The 18,040-nt window shown below is 47.3% G+C and overlaps 2 protein-coding genes and 1 pseudogene across 4 annotated transcripts; 2 read left to right on the top strand and 1 right to left on the bottom strand.

Annotated features, from left to right (window-relative positions):
• Nucleotides 1-499: 499 nt before the first annotated feature.
• Nucleotides 500-596, bottom strand: LOC113201629 (U6 spliceosomal RNA; annotated as a pseudogene).
• Nucleotides 597-3,010: 2,414 nt separating this feature from the next.
• Nucleotides 3,011-4,522, top strand: Fkbpl (FKBP prolyl isomerase like). Of its 2 annotated transcripts, none has more exons than XM_026415387.2 (2): nucleotides 3,011-3,151; nucleotides 3,389-4,522. In XM_026415387.2, exon 2 carries the CDS (start codon nucleotides 3,463-3,465, stop codon nucleotides 4,510-4,512), a length of 1,050 nt encoding a protein of 349 aa, XP_026271172.1. In that variant the 5' UTR covers nucleotides 3,011-3,151; nucleotides 3,389-3,462; the 3' UTR covers nucleotides 4,513-4,522. The 2 variants fall into 2 exon arrangements, with proteins under 2 accessions (XP_026271172.1, XP_026271171.1); XM_026415386.2 differs by having other exon boundaries at nucleotides 3,426-4,522.
• A 484-nt stretch (nucleotides 4,523-5,006) lies between these two features.
• Nucleotides 5,007-16,665, top strand: Atf6b (activating transcription factor 6 beta). Of its 2 annotated transcripts, none has more exons than XM_026415359.2 (18): nucleotides 5,007-5,112; nucleotides 5,491-5,570; nucleotides 5,699-5,777; nucleotides 6,044-6,135; nucleotides 6,639-6,774; nucleotides 10,640-10,725; nucleotides 10,869-11,004; nucleotides 11,091-11,222; nucleotides 11,372-11,505; nucleotides 12,264-12,449; nucleotides 12,540-12,631; nucleotides 13,976-14,155; nucleotides 14,327-14,434; nucleotides 14,628-14,709; nucleotides 14,855-14,925; nucleotides 15,123-15,234; nucleotides 15,373-15,457; nucleotides 15,985-16,665. In XM_026415359.2, the coding sequence occupies exons 1-18, from the start codon at nucleotides 5,007-5,009 to the stop codon at nucleotides 16,212-16,214; spliced, it is 2,127 nt and encodes a 708-aa protein (XP_026271144.1). In that variant the 3' UTR covers nucleotides 16,215-16,665. The 2 variants fall into 2 exon arrangements, with proteins under 2 accessions (XP_026271144.1, XP_026271143.2); XM_026415358.2 differs by having other exon boundaries at nucleotides 5,016-5,121.
• Nucleotides 16,666-18,040: the final 1,375 nt, after the last annotated feature.

Genomic DNA, 18,040 nt, shown 5'->3' on the forward strand with positions numbered 1-18,040 from the left:
ATATAATGAGGCACAACTGGGAGAGAGCAAGCACAGTGAGTCAGTCAACATTCAGGCAGTACCTATGCATTAGGGGAGAGCCTATACTTTTCCCCATTTCTTTACCTACACATGTTGAGGCCTGGAAGAATTTATGGGTCCATGGATGTCTTCCCTGGGGACCTCTGAGTCCTCTCTCAAAAATGTAAAATTCAGTGTCTGTATGATGGTAGGGATGGAATCCAGGGCCTCATGCATGTTATGCAAGTGCTTTACCACTGAGCTACACTCCTAGTCCTGTATTTTTTTTTCATTTTTTAGGGGGGTTATCTTTTAAAAATAAAATGCTTTAATTCAGGGCTGGGGTTGCCTAGCATGTGTGAGGCACTGGGTTTGATCCTCAGTATCACATATAAATAAAAAATAACGGTCCATCAACAGCCAAAAACATTTTTAAAAAATGCTTTCATTCATGATTTAAATTAGTTTTATTTTACTTATTTTTAGGGCATAAAACAATAAAAATATGGAATACTTTATGAATTTGCTTGCACAGGGGCCATGCTAATCTTCTCTGTATCACTCCCATTTTAGTATATGTGTGCAAAAGTAAGCACTTGACTTATTTTTAAAGAGGTTTGCACTACGTTTACATTTGCACTTATATTCACAATAGCAAGAAAGGATCTACTAAAAAACAAAGTAGACTATTTAATTCAGTGTTTTTCAGTATATAGCCTAAATGTCTATTCTCTGAGGTTCAGCTCCAACTCATTCTTATAATATCAGTAAAAATTTCTCAGTGTCAAAGAATGTTCCCTCATCCCTCATCATTCTCTCCCATAGTATCTCACACTTCTCTTCCTATCATTGTAATTACTGACTTTCCTTGGCCTGACTATAAGTTTCATGAAGGCAATAACTAGGCCTGTCTCGTGCATCTATGTATCCCCAGTTCATAGCATGTTGCTTGGCATACAGCAGGTGATCAACAAATACTTATTGAATGGATGGAGAAGATATAACACACACACACTACACACACACACACACACACACACACACACACACATACACAATCACAACCCTGTGGAATCTGAAATGTACAGATAAACAGCAATAAGAGAAAATATTTCAAAACACAGATTCGTAGCAGGGAGAAATTTCTTTTGAGAGAAACTGATCTCTATCCAGAGATTAGGTGTGATTTTTTATTTTATTTTTTAGGTGGGTACCAGGGATTGAACACAAGGGTGCCTAACCACTGAGCAACATCCTCAGCCCTTTTTATTCTTTGAGACAGGGTATCACAAAGTAGCTTAGGGCCTTGCTAAATTGCTGAGGGTAGCCTCGAATTTGTGATCTTCCTGCCTCAGTCTCCAGATTTGCTGGGATTACTGGCATGCCCCCTATACCTGGTAGGGTGTCATTCCTTTGTGACTTGCTTTAGACTGCCTTGAAATCCCTGAAATCAAAAGAGGAAGAGGGAGGAAGAAGAGATGGATTAATTTTCAATAGGATCCCAGGGATTCCAGAATCAAAGTAGTTAGCCATGGGGTGGAAGCAGTGTTGACTAAGCTTACTCTGGCTCAGAACCCAGAAATAAAAATCAAGGGTAAATAATGTCTAGATTGGGGCTGGGGTTGTGGCTCAGCGGCAGAGCTCTCACCTAGCAGGTACAAGGCAGTGAGTTTGATCCTGAGCACTACATAAAAATAAATAAATAAAATAAAGGTATTGTGTCCAACCACAACTAAAAAATTTAAAAAAAAAAAAAAAAGAATGTCTAAGTTACTGACCTGAGGCTCAACACAAAACAGGAGAGGGCTGTTTTAACTCAACTCTGTAGTTAATGATGAAACCAATGCACAGCACACACATACACTATCCTTGCATGATCCTTGTAGTCCAAGGCACAATGAGACAAACTGAAAAGGGAGTCAAAGTGAGGTATGAAAAGGATTCCTTCCCCCTGAAGAGTTGTGGTGGCCCAGCCTGTGCAGGTAGCTGGCCAAGCAAGGATGAAATCACAAAAGAAACTTACACCTACTCAAACAAGGAGGACCAGTTTCCCCCTGCTACATTCAATGGAGCAAGTTATACCAGTTATATATGCAAAATGTAGAACAAGCTGAAGGGGCACAGAGCAAGGGGTAAAGAGAATGGGATGAAGTTATTTTGGAATCATTCAAGAGTGGTTAAACCAGCAGAAGCATCACCTGGTTGCTTGTGGAAATGCAGAATCACAATCCTCATCTTAGACTTCCTAAATCAGAATCTGCAATTTAACAGCTTCTTCAGTTGACGTGTATTCACCTTAAAGTTTGAAAAGCACTGATTTCTTGATTAAATGAAACTTGAAAGGCAATGATGAATATAATGTAAAAGGTAAGGAAAAGCCTCAAGTGGTCCCCTAAGGGAATCATGCCGGTGGGAGAGAAAGAGGCTGGAGGGTTTATCTTGGATGGAAGGGGTAAAGGACCCGGTAGGAGTTGACCTCTGCTGGGATCCCCGAATTTAGGAATAATAGCACAGAAGGGCCTGAGGTTGCAGGATAAAAGGACTGCTGCGGGGCTGGGGATGTGGCTCAAGTGGTAGCGCGCTCGCCTGACATGCGCGGGGCGCTGGGTTCGATCCTCAGCACCACATAAAATAAAATAAAGATGTTGTGTCCACCAAAAGTTGAAAAATAAATATTAAAAAAAAAAAAAAAAGGACTGCTGCCACTCTCATTCCCCATCACCACCCCCATTCTCTATTCTATCTTCAATCTTCCGGGTTTCCCACTCCAGGTTTTCTTCCCACTTTGAGTAAACAGACCAGGTGGACCTCAGCGGGGTCGGTTCAATTTCCCCTGGTTCAGTTGCTTTGGCCTACTTCAGTTGCTAAGGCCCGGAGCTTCGTGGTTGCGGAGGAAATGATGTCATGCGCAGTAGGCGGGCCAAACAGGTTCATCCCCTCTCCCGATTGGCTGTCAGAAATTTGACTGGTTACGCAAGTCTCGCGGGCTCCAGCGTTAGTTGTCAGTATCAGCTGCTCCTAGCTTCTAGGCAGTCCTCTGAGTCCAGCACTAGACTCCGAGGACAATAATCAGTAAGCACTTAGCTTCGGAAGGAGAGAAGATTCGAGTAATCCGGCTCTTACCACCATGCTAAGTGTTTTGGATGTTCAGGTAGTTTTTTACCTCATCGGGTGTCCGTAGGGAAGCTACTAGAACCGTAGGGAATTGTGGAATTTATAGTTCTGAATCTGGTCTGGGTGGAACCGAAGCTTGAGGAAGACAAGAGATTTTGGGAGCGGGGGAATAAAAGCGGAGGAGGGGATACTTTCAGACTAGGAGCCTCGGTCTCAGATGAGAAAGAACGAGTTAGGACTCCAGCAATTAGCATTGTTATGATTTTCTTTTCAGTTGCTGACCTGAACCTGATCTGTTCCTTTCAAATCAGAACTGTTCATTCACAGTGGAAGGGACCAGGCAGACAAATGGAGACACCATCAGTAAATCCAACGGGAGAGAAGGACACCTCTCAACTGAAGCAACAATGGGAAAGGAACCTCCAGGAAAACTTTGATTCAACTACTGAGTTTAGGCAGCAGACCCAAAACCTTCCTACTGAAACCCTTGAGCTGAAAATGAGTTCAGATCCAGCCAGCCAAATTATAGAGAATCCTCAAGGGACTGAAAAACTGGTCACTAGACTTGAAGGAGACTCTGATAAATCTCATGAATCAACTCATGAGATGCCACAGTTCCTTCAAGCTTCTGATGTCTGGTACTGTCCTGATGGGAGCTTTATCAAGAAGATCATAATCCGTGGCCAAGGCTTGGACAAACCCAAGCTAGGTTCCCGCTGCCGGGTACTCATTTTGGGGTTCCCTTTAGGGTCAGGGTTGCCAGAAGGCTGGACAGAGCTAACTGTGGGTATTGGGCCTTGGAGGGAAAAAACTTGGGGAGAACTCATAGAGAAATGCTTAGAGTCCATGTGTCAAGGTGAGGAAGCAGAACTTCAGCTCCCTGGGCACTCTGGGCCTCCTTTCAGGCTCACACTGGACTCCTTCACTCAGGGCCGGGACTCCTGGGAATTGGAGATCAGCGAGAAGGAGGCCCTGGCCAAAGAAGAACATGCAAGGGGCTCAGAACTATTTCGGGCTGGAAACCCTGAAGGGGCTGCCCGATGCTATGGACGGGCTCTTCGGCTGCTGCTGACTTTACCCCCACCTGGTCCTCCAGAACGAACTGCTCTTCATGCCAATCTTGCTGCCTGTCAGTTGCTGCTCGGGCAGCCCCAGCTGGCAGCCCAGAGCTGTGATCGGGTGCTGGAGCGGGATCCTGGCCATTTAAAGGCTTTATACCGTAGAGGGGTTGCCCAGGCTGCCCTTGGTAACCTGGAAAAAGCAACTGCTGACCTCAAGAAAGTGTTGGCAGTAGACCCCAAAAACCGAGCAGCCCAGGAAGAGTTGGGGAAGGTGGTCATTCAGGGGAAGAAACAGGATGCAGGGCTGGCTCAGGGTCTGCGCAAGATGTTTGTCTGATTAAAAGTTAAAAAAAGACAGGAACCTGTGAATTGTGTCTATTCTGTGAGATTTTTAGGGGCCCAGTGGGAGGGTTTCAGCCCATATCTTATTTACAATTTTTTTGCCTTGCTGGGGGAGATAGCAGTGTTCTCAGACAATCTTGGGGGAGCATATTTATCTCCGAAGACGTCGAGAAGCTATCTCAAGTCTAAACTTAGGACTGGCTGGGGGAGATGCTAGACCTTTAAATCCTGGGAACTACATGTCCCAGGCTCCTTGTCGCTGGGGCCTGTTTGGCGCATGCGTCAGCTTTACAGCCATCTACCGTGGAACTACTACTTCCACCGCCGTGCTCCCATTGGCCCTGCCTGTACAGCCATTTCTTTTCTCAATTCATGTGCTCAGCATCCAGGTCTTTTACTGGTCGGTAGGACTTCCGGGACGCCTCCCTTTTTTAAAATAGTCAACTGATTAGTTGGTGATGGGGAGAGGCGGGCCTTGGGAACCGTCTCATGGTCGGGGGGTGGGGGGGTAAGATGGCGGAGCTGATGCTCCTCAGCGAGATTGCAGACCCCACACGTTTCTTCACTGACAACCTGCTGAGCCCGGAGGACTGGGGTGTGCGGAGTGAGGCGTCGGGGAGGGAAGACGGCTATGGCCAACTGTGTCCCTGAGGCACGCGGGAAGGAAGCGAAGGCCAAAGAGAAAGGCTGGGCGAATACGGAATCCACCGTCCGAAGGAGGGCGGAGCGGGGGGGGGGGATCGTGGTTTCGGGAGATGAAGGAGTTGGGGAAGACCTCCGTTCCCAACGGGAATGTCGAGTTGTTCCGGGGTCGGGGGAAGGAGGGGCTGAAGTTCTTTGGCTGTATCACTTTTCAAGTGGGCGGGCGGTGGGTCTGGCCGGGCAGAGCCAATGAGGGATGGGGCGGGGGCTTGTGTGCGATCGGTAGGCTGGGCGGTTGGACGACCCTCCTGACACTCTCCACTGCTTGCAGACAGCCCCTTGTATACTGGCCTGGATGAAGTGGCCGAGGAGCCGACGCAGCTTTTCCGTTGCGTGGAGCAGGATGTCCCGGTATTGCTCCCCTAGCCTTTCTCTAACCCTTGGTGGGTGGGAGTGGACCCAGAATTATGACTTGTTTCAAGACCAGAGTCATCCTTATTTTCTTACATTCCTTCTCTCCGATATCCCCCTTTATTCAGTTTGACAGCAGCTCCCTGGATGTGGGGATGGATGCCAGCCCCCCTGAGCCCCCATGGGACCCACTGCCTATCTTTCCAGGTAAGATAGTCTTTGTGGTTGCTTCAGCCTTCCAGAATCCCTTATCTTCCCACTGTTTTCTAGAAACTGTCATCCCCTGAGTCCTCACACCTCCTCCCCCTAAGTGCCTGTGCACTCTTTTTTCCTTTGATCCCTTCTGTGTGTTCCTTCCTCCATGCTCTTGTGGAGATATCTCTACCACCTCCCCACCTGCCATGTCCCTCTACACTTTTCAGACTCTTCTCAGGCTTTGCTTCCTGGTTATTATCTAACCCCTTTTCCTCCAGATCTTCAGGTGAAGTCTGAGCCATCCTCCCCCTGCTCTTCCTCCTCCCTCAGCTCCGAATCATCACATCTGTCCACCGAGCCCTCCAGCCAGGTGAGAGAACAGTCTTCCTACTCTTTGTTGCAGGGACTTTTCTCCATTCCCTTTACCCATGGATGCTGAGGAAATGATTTGCTCTGAGTCATGAAGTGGAGGGAGGTGTCTTCTTCTGCCTCTGCATTTTCCATATTCCTTTCTAGTTGTCTAGAAGTGAAAATGGAGTCTTTTTATATACAGAGATATGTGGCAGCAGTGATGTGGGGCTGGGAAGAAGAGAGGTGTCACTGCTGAGAATTCTGGAGCTATTCTTGCCCAAGTTGTCTACTATATAGCAATATTCCAAATCATGAAATTTTATCAGCCTTCCCAGGAAGAAAGTAGAAAGAAAAAGCAAAGGACAAGAGATAGCTTAGAGAGATGCTCAGTACCATTCAGACCACAATAATTGTCAGATAATTGACAAGCTCTAAAACTTCTGTTTTTGCTCTTACTCTCAACACCTTCCTTGTTTTCTTTCCTCTTTTCTGCTTCCCTGTTCCACCCCGATTTTCATCTAGGTCCCTGGAGTAGGGGAAGTTCTGCCTGTGAAGACAGAGTCTTTAGCACCCCCACTATGCCTCCTGGGAGATGATTCAACTTCCCCATTTGAAACTGTCCAGATTACCTTGGGCTCCACCTCTGATGATCCCTCAGGTAATAACAACCTGCCACTGAGGGGCATGGTAGCCCATGCCTGTAATCTCAGTTACTTGGGAGGCTGAGGCAGGAGGATCACAAGTTTAAGGCTAGACTCAGCAACTTAGGGAGACACTATCTCAAAATAAAAAGAACTGTGGATATAGCTCAGCAGTTGAGTACTTACCTAGTGTATATGAAGCCCTGGGTTCCATCCCCAGCTTGGTAAAAGCAGGAGGAGTAGCGGGCAGCTGCCATAGTTTTGGGGCTTTACCAAGGTAGTCTACTTCTGTGTATGTGTAAAGATAGAAAAGTGGGTGTAGGCAATAGGACAGGAACAACAAGATGGGGTGGGAAAATAGCAGGTAGCAAGGAAAAGGGCCAGGAATGAAAGGGAGAATTTTCAGAAACTGAAGCAAAGGTGTTGATATCAATGATTTCTCTTTTTCTTGTTCTTAGTGTCCTGTTGTATTATTCAACTTACCATTAATTTGCATTTTAAAAAAACTGTGGACATTGGGCTGGAGATGTGGCTCAGTGGTAGTGCGCTCGCCTGGCATGCGTGCGGCCCGGGTTCGATCCTCAGCACCACATACCAACAAAGATGGTTGTGTCTGCCGAGAACTAAAAAATAAATATTAAAAAAAAAAAAAAAAAAACTGTGGACAATTTAGGACATATTTATTTGTGTTATTTTTACCCCACTGTTTTATTTTTATTTTTTTGAGCTGAAGTCTCGCTGTGTTGCCCAAGCAAACCTTGAACTCCTGGCCCCAAGCAATCCTCCTGCCTCAGCCTCCAGAGCACCATTCTACCCATCTTCTTCCAATATTTAATTATAAAAATTTTCAAACATACAGAAAGGTTGGAATACCATATATCTAACCCCTAGTTTCTACAGTTAACCTCATTTGTGCTTTTTTTTGGTGATTTTTAAATTTATTATTCAAAAGCACATTTAGCAAATATTTATCTACTACCTAATTCATATTAGATACTGGACAGCATGTTGGGAAAGCAAAGATGAAAAGGATGTGACCACCACACTGACTTAAGAGTTCTGTAATATAGTAGAGAGAAAGACAAATATGAGTCAGTATAGCTATGGTCATTCCAGCATAAAGATCTTTGGATGGTAGGAGGAAAGTTCATGAGAGAGGGCTGCTTAACCGGAATGGGGCTGGATGTGGGACTTGCTCCTGAAGAAAGGTTTCCTGAGCTGAGATTTTGTTTTGTTTTACTTTATCCTTTTTTGTTGTTTTGGTTTTTAATGGACGTAAATTAATGGACATAAATTATTTATGGAGTATAATATAATACATGTATACAATGTATAATGATCAGATCAGGGTTGTTAGCATGTTTTCTTTTTAAAGAGAGAAAGGAGAGAGAGAGAGAGAGAGAATTTTTTTTTTTAATATTTATTTTTCAGTTTTCGGCGGACACAACATCTTTGTTGGTATGTGGTGCTGAGGATCGAACCCGGGCCGCACGCATGCCAGGCAAGCGCGCTACTGCTTGAGCCACATCCCCAGCCCGAGAGAGAATTTTTTAAATTTATTTTTTTAGTTTTTGGCAGACACAACATCTTTGTTTGTATGTGGTGCTGAGGATTGAACCCGGGCCGCATGCATGCCAGGCGAGCGCGCTTACCGCTTGAGCCACATCTCCAGCCCGTAGTTAGCATTTTTATCTCCTCAAATATTATCATTTTCATGTTTGGGAACATGTGAGTATTTGAGGACCCTGCAGCTCTTTGGAGTGGATGTAAGTAAGGTGAAGACCTACAGAGGCTAGGGGACCAAGTGGGCAAGGGGCCTCTTGTTCAAAGGCAGTTGGGAGCCTTTGAACAAATAAGTGAGGGGGAAGGCATAGGATTATAAAGATGTCTCTGGGGCCTGGAGACATAGCTCAGTTGGTAGAGTGCTTGCCTCACATGTACAAGGCCCTGGGTTCAATCCCCAGCACCACACAAATAAATAAATAAATAAAAGTAAAATAAAGAGGAATGGATTGTAGAGAGGCAAGACTATAGTGAGATGGACTAAGGAAGAAACTCAACATTCCAATGCTGAGAAGAAGACAGATTTGAGAAAGAATGAAATGAAAGGGATGAACTTCAATGATCCTTGGCATTGAAGAGAGGTAGGATTCAAAGAGGGTGCCTCGGTTTCTGACTTGCCAGGTACCAGTGCTTGAGGGTACTGTTTGCAGGATGGAGACTGCAAAGGCAGGAATTTTCTGGTCAAAGAATATGATACTACACTTGATCTTGGCCAAGAAGCGATCAGGGAAGAGGATTAATTCAATGTTGGACATGATGACTTTTTATTTCAAAGTGCCTTTTGCCTGGTTGAACTCCAACAAGAAGCTGGAGAGCAAGGGAGTCCACTGCTGCAATCCATTTAGATTTTCTTCCTGGACCTCATCAGTTCAAGGAAGGGTAGAAAGTAGTTTAGAGAGACAAACAGATCATATCTAGCAGACTATTAAATGTTACAAATAGGGCACACACAATAAGAATTGAAAGACTTTTAGCAGCAAAGATTGTCTGTGACTTGGTAAAGCACATTGTTATTGAAGTCAGATTCTTCCCTATTTTTTAGGTATTTTCAAGGTCCTATACTTTATCCATTACTATGATAGGAGCATAGTCCCAGCATTTGGAGAGCTTTGTGAGGGCTATAGCACACAAATAATAGTGGTCACCTCATGGATTCAGGTGGTACATACTTGTAATCCCAGATACTTGGGGGCACTAAGGGAAGAGGATCCCAAGTTCTAGGCCAGCTTGGGCACCTTAGCAAGAATCTGTATCAAAGTAAAAAAAAAAATTAAAAAGGACTGGGAAGTAGCTCAGAGGTAAAGCACCCCTGGGTTTAATTCTCAGTGCCAAAAATAATAACAGCAGCAGAAATAATAATGATAGCAGTGATCTCTGAGGAGGGACGTTGGGTGGGTAGGAGACAGAGAAGGGAAGGAAATTTAATTTTCACTGAATTCCCCTTTGTTCTTTTGGAATGTATATCATATGACTATTAAGTATCCAAAATATAAATTGTAAACTTTAAATAGCAGTATTAGCAATCATAATTTACCAGTAGCAAACAAGTGGTATGAACAGAGATAGTGGTGAACTGTTGCCCTTTGACCTGAATCTGGGTTTCATTTCAGCCCTGTGGGTCCTACATTTGTTTTCCTGGAGTTATCAACAAAATATGAAGAGATTTAACAGAAGCTATGGAGGCTCAGAAGTGCCTGAGGCTTTGTAATTTAGTGGCTGGGAAGCTAACAGATATCAAAAGGGAACTAGTATGAAGGAAAAGCAGTGAGCCTCATTTAAGGCCAGTTGAATTTAGATACATGGAGGCATGAAGATGTAAGTGACCAGAAGTCAGCTTGCAAGTCAGGATTGGGTGCAAGTGATAGATCACTTGCAAGATGGGTAGTTCTTAGCGTGGGAGGTACTATAGGCCAGGTTGGGTGGAAATAAGGCAAGACAGGAACATGGGCCATGTAAATACTGGAGACTCTGTTTGGGTCTCTGCTATGTGAATGAACAAGATTTGTGAAAAAGAAAGAGAATAGCAAGAACAGTCTTGAGAAGAACTAGCAGTAATAAGAAAAATTAGAGAAACTACTGAAGGAGAAAGAGTACTGAAGAAAGGTAGAAGACGAATCATCAGGGTAGCAGCTTCTGGCCCCTTCTGAATTGCCTGCCTCTGGCCAGAGTAGTATCATAGGTAGAACGAGAAATAACTCATTTCTCCATCTGAACCCTCTTCCACTTCCTCTTCAATATTTACCAGATAATATTAGGTAAATTTATTTCTTTTTATTTTGTTTAAGTTTATTGCTTTTATTTCTTCCTGCAACCCCACAGATATCCAAACCAAGGTAGAACCAGTCTCTCCATCTTCCTCTGTTAACTCTGAGGCTTCACTGCTGTCGGCAGACTCCCCCAGCCAGGTAAGTATAACTTCCTTTCCTCCTGGAGCTCCTCTGAGCTCTTCCTGCTTCATGGCTGTGAGAGCTTTTCTCTCTTCAGCTCCTTCTCCTTGACATATCTGATACTCCTCCTGACTAACATCTCTCTGGACTGCCCCACATAGGCTTTTATAGGAGAGGAGGTGCTGGAAGTGAAGACAGAGTCCCCATCCCCTTCAGGGTGCCTCCTATGGGATGTTCCAGCCCCCTCACTTGGAGCTGTCCAGATCAGCATGGGTCCATCCCCTGATAGTTCCTCAGGTAATGGGGCCTCTTGACCCCTGGGGTCCTTGGTAAGAGGCCCAGAGTCCTGAAATTCCATCTTCCTCTCTTTCACCTTCCTTTAGGCAAAACCCCACCCACAAGGAAGCCACCACTGCAGCCCAAACCTGTGGTGCTAACCACCGTCCAGATGCCACCCAGAGCCGTGCCTCCTAGCACCACTGTCCTTCTACAACCTCTTGTCCAGCCACCCGCAGGTACCAAAGAGGGAGGAGGCAGGCTGGATTGACCTGGTCAGAGAGCTCCCAGCCATGGAAGCACCCAGTCCTTGGGTGCTTTGGTGCAGGGATAGACAGAGGACCCCATGTAACTCATAGCTCTCTGACGTCCTGTTCACTTGCCCCAGTGTCCCCAGTTGTCCTCATCCAAGGTGCTATTCGAGTCCAGCCTGAAGGGCCAGCCCCCACTGTTCCACGGCCTGAGAGGAAAAGCATTGTTCCAGCTCCTATGCCTGGGAACTCTTGCCCACCTGAAGTGGATGTAAGTATTAGGAAGAAGAGGAGTAGAGCTAGTGATAGAAAGGGACGAGAGAGAGGGGGCTAGGGTTGTGGCTTAGTGGTAGAGTACTCACGTAGCATGCATGAAGCCCTGGGTATGATCCTCAGCACCACATAAAAACTTAAAACTAAAAAATATTTTTTTTAAAGGAAAAGGAAAGAAAGGGATGAGGGAGGACTGGGGATGTAGCTTAGATGGTAGAATGCTTGCCTTGCATGCACAGGTCCTGGGTTCAATCCCCAGTACCCTGCCCCCGCCCCCCCCCCCCACACACACACACACGGTGATAAGGGAAGTCTCTCTTGGAGAGAATGGTGGATGAGGAGGGAGTTAAGACATGGGAGCAGAAAGTGAAGATGTAGACCTATAGATGATCCTGGAGGTCAGAGTGCAAGGCTAAACTTTGTGCAAGTGCAAGGCTAAACTTGGTCTCCGTAAACAAGGGCTGGGAAGAAGGAAGGCCCACCAAGTAAAGAGGTTTTACCAGGATGGAGGAAATTCTTCCTGCAGTCTTAATTTCTCCCTCCTCTGAGTGACAGAGGGAACAGGGAATGGTTGAGAGAAGGGTTCCTTCCCTGGAATGTTTTAGTAGAGGAGGAAGCCCCTCTGGCTGAGGAGGTGGAAGGTAGGAACGGCCCTTGGGAGATTTGTGTAATTAGTCCCTGAGGCCTAGGGGCATTGGTCCCCCTTTCCAGTTCATCTATCATTTTCTTTTTGCCTCCTCCTCTCTGGGTGCCTAGGCAAAGTTGCTGAAGCGACAACAGCGAATGATCAAGAACAGGGAGTCTGCCTGCCAGTCCCGTAGGAAGAAGAAAGAGTATCTGCAGGGGCTGGAAGCGCGGCTGCAGGCAGTGCTGGCAGACAACCAGCAGCTGCGTAGGGAGAATGCTGCCCTCCGGCGGCGGCTGGAGGCCCTGCTGGCTGAGGTCAGATTGGACTGTCCTTGGGAGATGGGTTGCAACACAGGCTCCACGCGATGACATCCTGTCTCTTTTGCTTCTCCTTCTGCACCTTAGAACAGCGAGCTCAAGTTAGGATCTGGAAACAGGAAGGTGGTCTGCATCATGGTCTTCCTTCTCTTTATTGCCTTCAACTTTGGACCTGTCAGGTGAGACCCTACTTATTTCCCTAGAACCCTCTGGGTGGAGCTGACCCTCACAACTGTCAGATTGCCTGCTTTGGCCAAGTCTGTTTCCTTCCACTTGTACACAAACAGTTCTGGTGTCCTCAGCAATGGTGGTATATCCAGCAGTCTTTTTGTTCCACTGTTTCCTTCATGGATGGCACATTGTACAATAGATAGATGTTGGTGATAATGTTGATAAAAATAATCCATATTGAACTGGGAATGTAGTTCAATGGGTAGAGTACTTGCCTGAGATGCTCAGAGCTCTGGATTTGATCCCTATTAACCACCAAACAAACAAACAAACAAAACAGTGACTGTTAAGGGCTTACTGAGTTCTAGGCTCAAGGCTAAGCATTCTTTTTCTTGTTTTCTGGACCTATGAGGTAAAGATGGTTTCTATTCCCATCTTAAGATGAAGTGACTTGGTCTTACTGGAATTCAGGCAATCTGACTACAAAGCCCTTACTCTTTATTTTTGGTACTAGGGATTGAACCTAAGGGCACTTAACCACTGAACCACATCTCTAGCCCCTAGACAGGGTCTTGCTAAGTTGTTGAGGGCATTGCTAAGTTGCTGAGGCTGGCCTTAAACTTGTGATCCTCCTGCCTCAGCCTCCTGAGCCATTAGGATTATAGGCATGTGCCACATCTGGCAAGCCCTTACTTTTTTTTAGTTGTAGACAGACACAATACCTTTATTTAATTTATTTATTTTTATATGGTACTGGGGATTGAACCTAGTGCCTCATATGTGCTAGGCAAGCATTCTACCACTGAGCTACAACCCTAGCCACAAGCCCTAACTCTTTTTTTTTTTAATATTTTATTATTATTTTTTTTTTAGTTGTACATAGACACAATATCTTTATTTTATTTTTATGTGGTGCTGAGGATCGAACACAGGGACTTGCACATGCTAGGTGAGCTCTCTACCACTGAGGCACAACCCCCGCCCTCAAGCCCTTACTCTTTTTTTTTTTAATATATTTATATTTTTTACTTATAGTTGGACATTTACTTATTTATTTTTTATGGTGCTGAGGATCAAACCTAGTGCCTCGCATGTGCTAGATGAGTGCTCTACCATTGAGCCACAACTCCAGCTCCAAGCCCTTACTCTTAAGTAGATACTTGATAAGCTGGACTTCTTTATCCTGCGAGAGAGAGAGAATTTTAATATTTATTTTTTAGTTTTTCGGCGGACACAACATCTTTGTTTGTATGTGGTGCTGAGGATCAAACCCGGGCTGCACGCATGCCAGGCAAGCACGCTACCACTTGAGCCACATCCCCAGCCCCTGCTCTTTCCTTCTTTGTCCATAGTATCAGTGAGCCTCCTCCAGCTCCCGTCTCTCCTCGGATGAGCGGGGAGGAGCCTCGACTCCAGAGACACTTGCTGGAGTTCTCAGAGCATGAGCCAGTTCATGGAGTTGAACCCCTCCAGGGATCCTCCCAGGCCCCTGAGGAGCTGCAGCCTAGCTCAAAAGGCTTGCCAAGTTTCAGGTAAGGAGAAAGAAGCTGCATCTCCTTTGTGGGTGTAAGCAAGTATTCTCCCTAAAAGCACTTTTGCTTGAAGAGGGAGCCAAAGCTGCTCCCCTGCCACTGGCACCTTCCTCGTTGATGTGGGTGTACTGGGAAGTCTCTGATGGGTGCTTCATCCATGCCTCACTCCAGGAACCTGACAGCCTTCCCTGGGGGTGCCAAGGAACTACTACTGAGAGACCTAGACCAGCTGTTTCTCTCCTCTGACTGTCGGCACTTCAACCGAACCGAATCCCTAAGGTATGGGGGAGTCAGGGCTAGGCTCTGACTACAGAGAGATGCTAAGCTCAGAGGCCCTCCACTTCCTGGTTCTCCTCATGTACTGAAGCACCAGCTCCCCTGCCTTATCTTCTCATTCCTGTGTGCAGGACAGAAAAGCATCTAGGGCATCTAGGCCTGGCCCAGACATGTTTACCCTGCTGTGCTTCTCTAGGCTTGCCGATGAGCTGAGTGGCTGGGTCCAGCGCCATGAGAGGGGCCGGCGGAAGGTCCCTCAGAAAACCCAGGAGAGACAGGTAGGATGGGTAAGATTGTTCAAGGAGGCCACTTGAAGAAAAGGGCTAACTGTTCTGGGGAGACATCTTGTTGTGGAGGTTTCAGGAATTGTTTGGGGAAGTGGAGGAATGGGCGTGAGATGGGGGCCACCTGTTCTTCTTCTAGAAGTCTCAGCTACGGAAGAAGTCACTTCCAGTTAAGGCAGTCCCCACCCAACCTCCTGACCTCCCAGAAAGGTGAGTACTGGGGTGCTTATTTATTAAGTGAGGTTCCACTCTAAAGAGCCATACTGTGCTTGTCAGCATTGTCACCAATGAGATTATCCTCCACTTATCCTCTGAGGTCTCTGTCTCTCATACTCTTTCATCCTGGCCCAGTGGGAAGTGGGCATTGGGTTTAACTCCTCCCAAATCCTGTTTCCCCACCTGCCTAGGGATTCTGTGGGCCAACTGCAGATTTATCGACACCCAGATCGTTCACAGCCAGAGTTCCTGGATGCGATTGACCGCCGGGAAGATACATTTTATGTTGTCTCTTTCCGAAGGGTAAGTACTCCTGCCCCTGTCTGTCATCCCAGACTCTCTAGCAACCTGTCTTCAATGGGAAGATAAAGAGTAAAGCTGGAGTGCCTGTTTTCTGGCATCTTCTCTTCCACCTCCCAGCCTGGCCCCTCTGTTCCCTAGGACCACTTGCTGCTACCAGCAATCAGCCACAACAAGACCTCTCGGCCCAAGATGTCCCTGGTGATGCCTGCCATGGCCCCCAATGGTAATTCTTTCCCTCTGGAATGTAGGGAGGGGTCCTGAAACCAAGGAAGGAGGAAGTTCTGGTAGGGAGATCCAGCAGGGCAGCTGAGGGAGAAGGGAAGAAGAGTGGGACATTGAGAGATGCTAAGCTCAGAGGTGAGAAGAAGCAGGAAGTAAGTGGAGAGAAAATCAAAACTCAGATTATAATGGGAGGAAGCTAAGGGTGGGTGCTCCTTGGTGAAGGTGCTTGGGCAGGTGGCTGGGCAGAGGGCATGGGCTGGGAACCTGCTAGACTCATGTCCTTTTTTTCCTCTTGACATCCTCTCTTTTATGGCCCCCTCCCCCATCAATATCATTTTCTTTTCCTACCCCTTTCCTCCTCCCTGCACCAAACTCCATCCCTGCCATCCCATTTCACCCCTGTTATGGGTCCACCTCTGTACCATTGCCTTTTCCTTTCCTCCCTACTCACCAAAACTTTTCTGACCACACCTCTGCCCCGCATTTGCCTCCCCTTTCTCCTCTTTCCTGACTCTCCCCTTCTCACAGAGACCCTATCAGGCCGGGGGGCCCCAGGGGACTATGAGGAAATGATGCAGATCGAGTGTGAGGTCATGGACACCAGGGTGATTCACATCAAGACCTCCACGGTGCCCCCCTCGCTCCGAAAACAGCCGTCCCCAACCTCGGGCAATGCCACAGGTGGCCCCTTGCCAGCTTCTGCAGCCAGCCAGGCCCACCAGGCCTCCCACCAGCCCCTCTACCTCAATCATCCCTGACCTCTGTAACTCACACTAAGAATTGGGGGTGGGGTGGGGGGTACAGTGTGACCAATTGGGACTGTTTCAAATTCCCCTGATCCCTGGGTTTGGTGGCAGCTGGTAAATGAAAGACAGGGTATGGGGGCTAAGCACTTATTTGGGGGCTGGGTGGTTCATCTCTCTTCTCACCCCACTTCAGAATATAGGGCTTCTCTCATTCCCATGAACCCCTAGTCCCTGCTTCTTTCTCTGAGAGTATTGAGTGATGTTCAGTTTTGGGGTGGGTGGGCTGCTGCATGTTCTGTTCTTTTGTTTCTCTGTTTGAGGGTACAAGTGGGAATTTAGTCCCCAGGTGGGACAAGGGACATTTTTACATTTTGGAGCTAGTTACTGGGAGTAAAGGAAGGTTGGTAGAGGGAGATTAGATTTATGTGTGTGCATATCTTCTTTTTTGTTATTAAATAAACAACTTGGAGGGAGTTGAAGGAATGATGATTGCCTTCCTGGCTCATGATGGGGAGTTTTGGGAAAAGTGGCTTCTGTAGAGCCAGCATCACAAAACCAAGCACTGAAGACACTGCTGGTGGTGGGGTGGGTGTGGGATCACAGACCTCATGTCATCCCCTTGCCCCACCCCTGTAACTCTGGGGTATGTCTGTGTCTCGCAGGGATGTCTATGGCGTGACAGACTAGAGGATGCAGATCCCTGGAATGTGTCTGAGTAAACAGGAAGGACAGGGGGCCCCACGCCCTTCAGGGTCCCCTGCTCTCCAGCAGGTTCTCCCTCCCTCCCCTTGCTTTCCAGGATGAGCAGCAGCTCACACAAACAACAGGAGCTGGGGCCAGAGGGCTCTGAGCCCAGGAAGGAGGGGCCACATTGGAGAAAGGGGTGCTATTTGGGAGGAAAGGGGCATGTTTCTGGCATCCTCTTAGCCCTAAACCAGAGGGACTGGGATCTGAGGGTTCAGATGAGGGGGTTGGTGGGGAGGTCGGGCAGAAAAGACTGTGTATTCTAATTAGGAGGAGGGACAAAGTGAGGAGTTGAGTCTGAGCCCAACTTGGAGAAATCCCCCTCCAGCTGCCCCTGTCCAGCAGTGCCTCAGGCCTGACCCTGCAGGAGTGTCCTGGGTCAACTGGAGGGTGTGAGCTGGGCTTGGGCTCCACGCCCAGATGACTGGACAGGGGCTGCCTGGGCCATAAGCCCAGGCCTGAAGGAGGGAGGAAGAACCTCACGTGTCCAGCCAGGCTCTCCCTCCTCCCTACCACCCGCCCATACTGTGTTTGGGGTGAAAACAGACTGGATTACTATGGCAACCTGGAACTGGGGCTCCCAGGAACTAGACCTCTCCTCCCTCCAGAGGGCAGCCCTGGTCCTCAGCTGTGCTTCCTGCACCAGGGTCCCTAGAGCCTTATCAAGCCCTACAGAGGCAGTAAGTTCCATGAGAACCAGGATTTTGGAAGTAGATCACCTGAGTTGGGCTCCTCCTGCTTTGCCTTTTATTAGTGGATGTCCTAAAACACTGTCCTCAGGGTCCTCATCTGAGAGATGTGATACTCCTACCTACATCTTCTGGTGGGGTGAGGATGAAAGATGATATTTTCAGTGTTCACTCCATAGTAGACACACTGTTCCCTCAGGCCTTACTTCTTTCTCTCCCCATTTACATTGCCTTTCCCCCCTCTATTCTCATTTTATCCCCGTCTGGGTCCATCACTGTTCAACTGTCCTACAGCTCCTCCTCCTTCCTGACTCCAGTTGGACAAAGTGCTTCAAGCACTGGCATCTCATGCTGGAGGCTATAGGATGGGGCATGCTGCCCCTCCACTAAGTGGCCAAGGATAGC

The sequence above is a fragment of the Urocitellus parryii genome, chromosome 8, assembly GCF_045843805.1.
Source record: "Urocitellus parryii isolate mUroPar1 chromosome 8, mUroPar1.hap1, whole genome shotgun sequence".
Lineage (NCBI taxonomy): Eukaryota > Metazoa > Chordata > Mammalia > Rodentia > Sciuridae > Urocitellus > Urocitellus parryii.

Coding starts and splice junctions, on each gene's coding strand:
- Atf6b (XM_026415359.2), top strand. CDS start 5,007: ATGGTCGGGGGGTGGGGGGGTAAGATGGCGGAGCTGATGCTCCTCAGC. Junction 12,632..13,975: donor TTCAACTTTGGACCTGTCAG/GTGAGACCCTAC, acceptor CTTTGTCCATAG/TATCAGTGAGCCTCCTCCAG. Junction 15,458..15,984: donor GCCTGCCATGGCCCCCAATG/GTAATTCTTTCC, acceptor CCCTTCTCACAG/AGACCCTATCAGGCCGGGGG.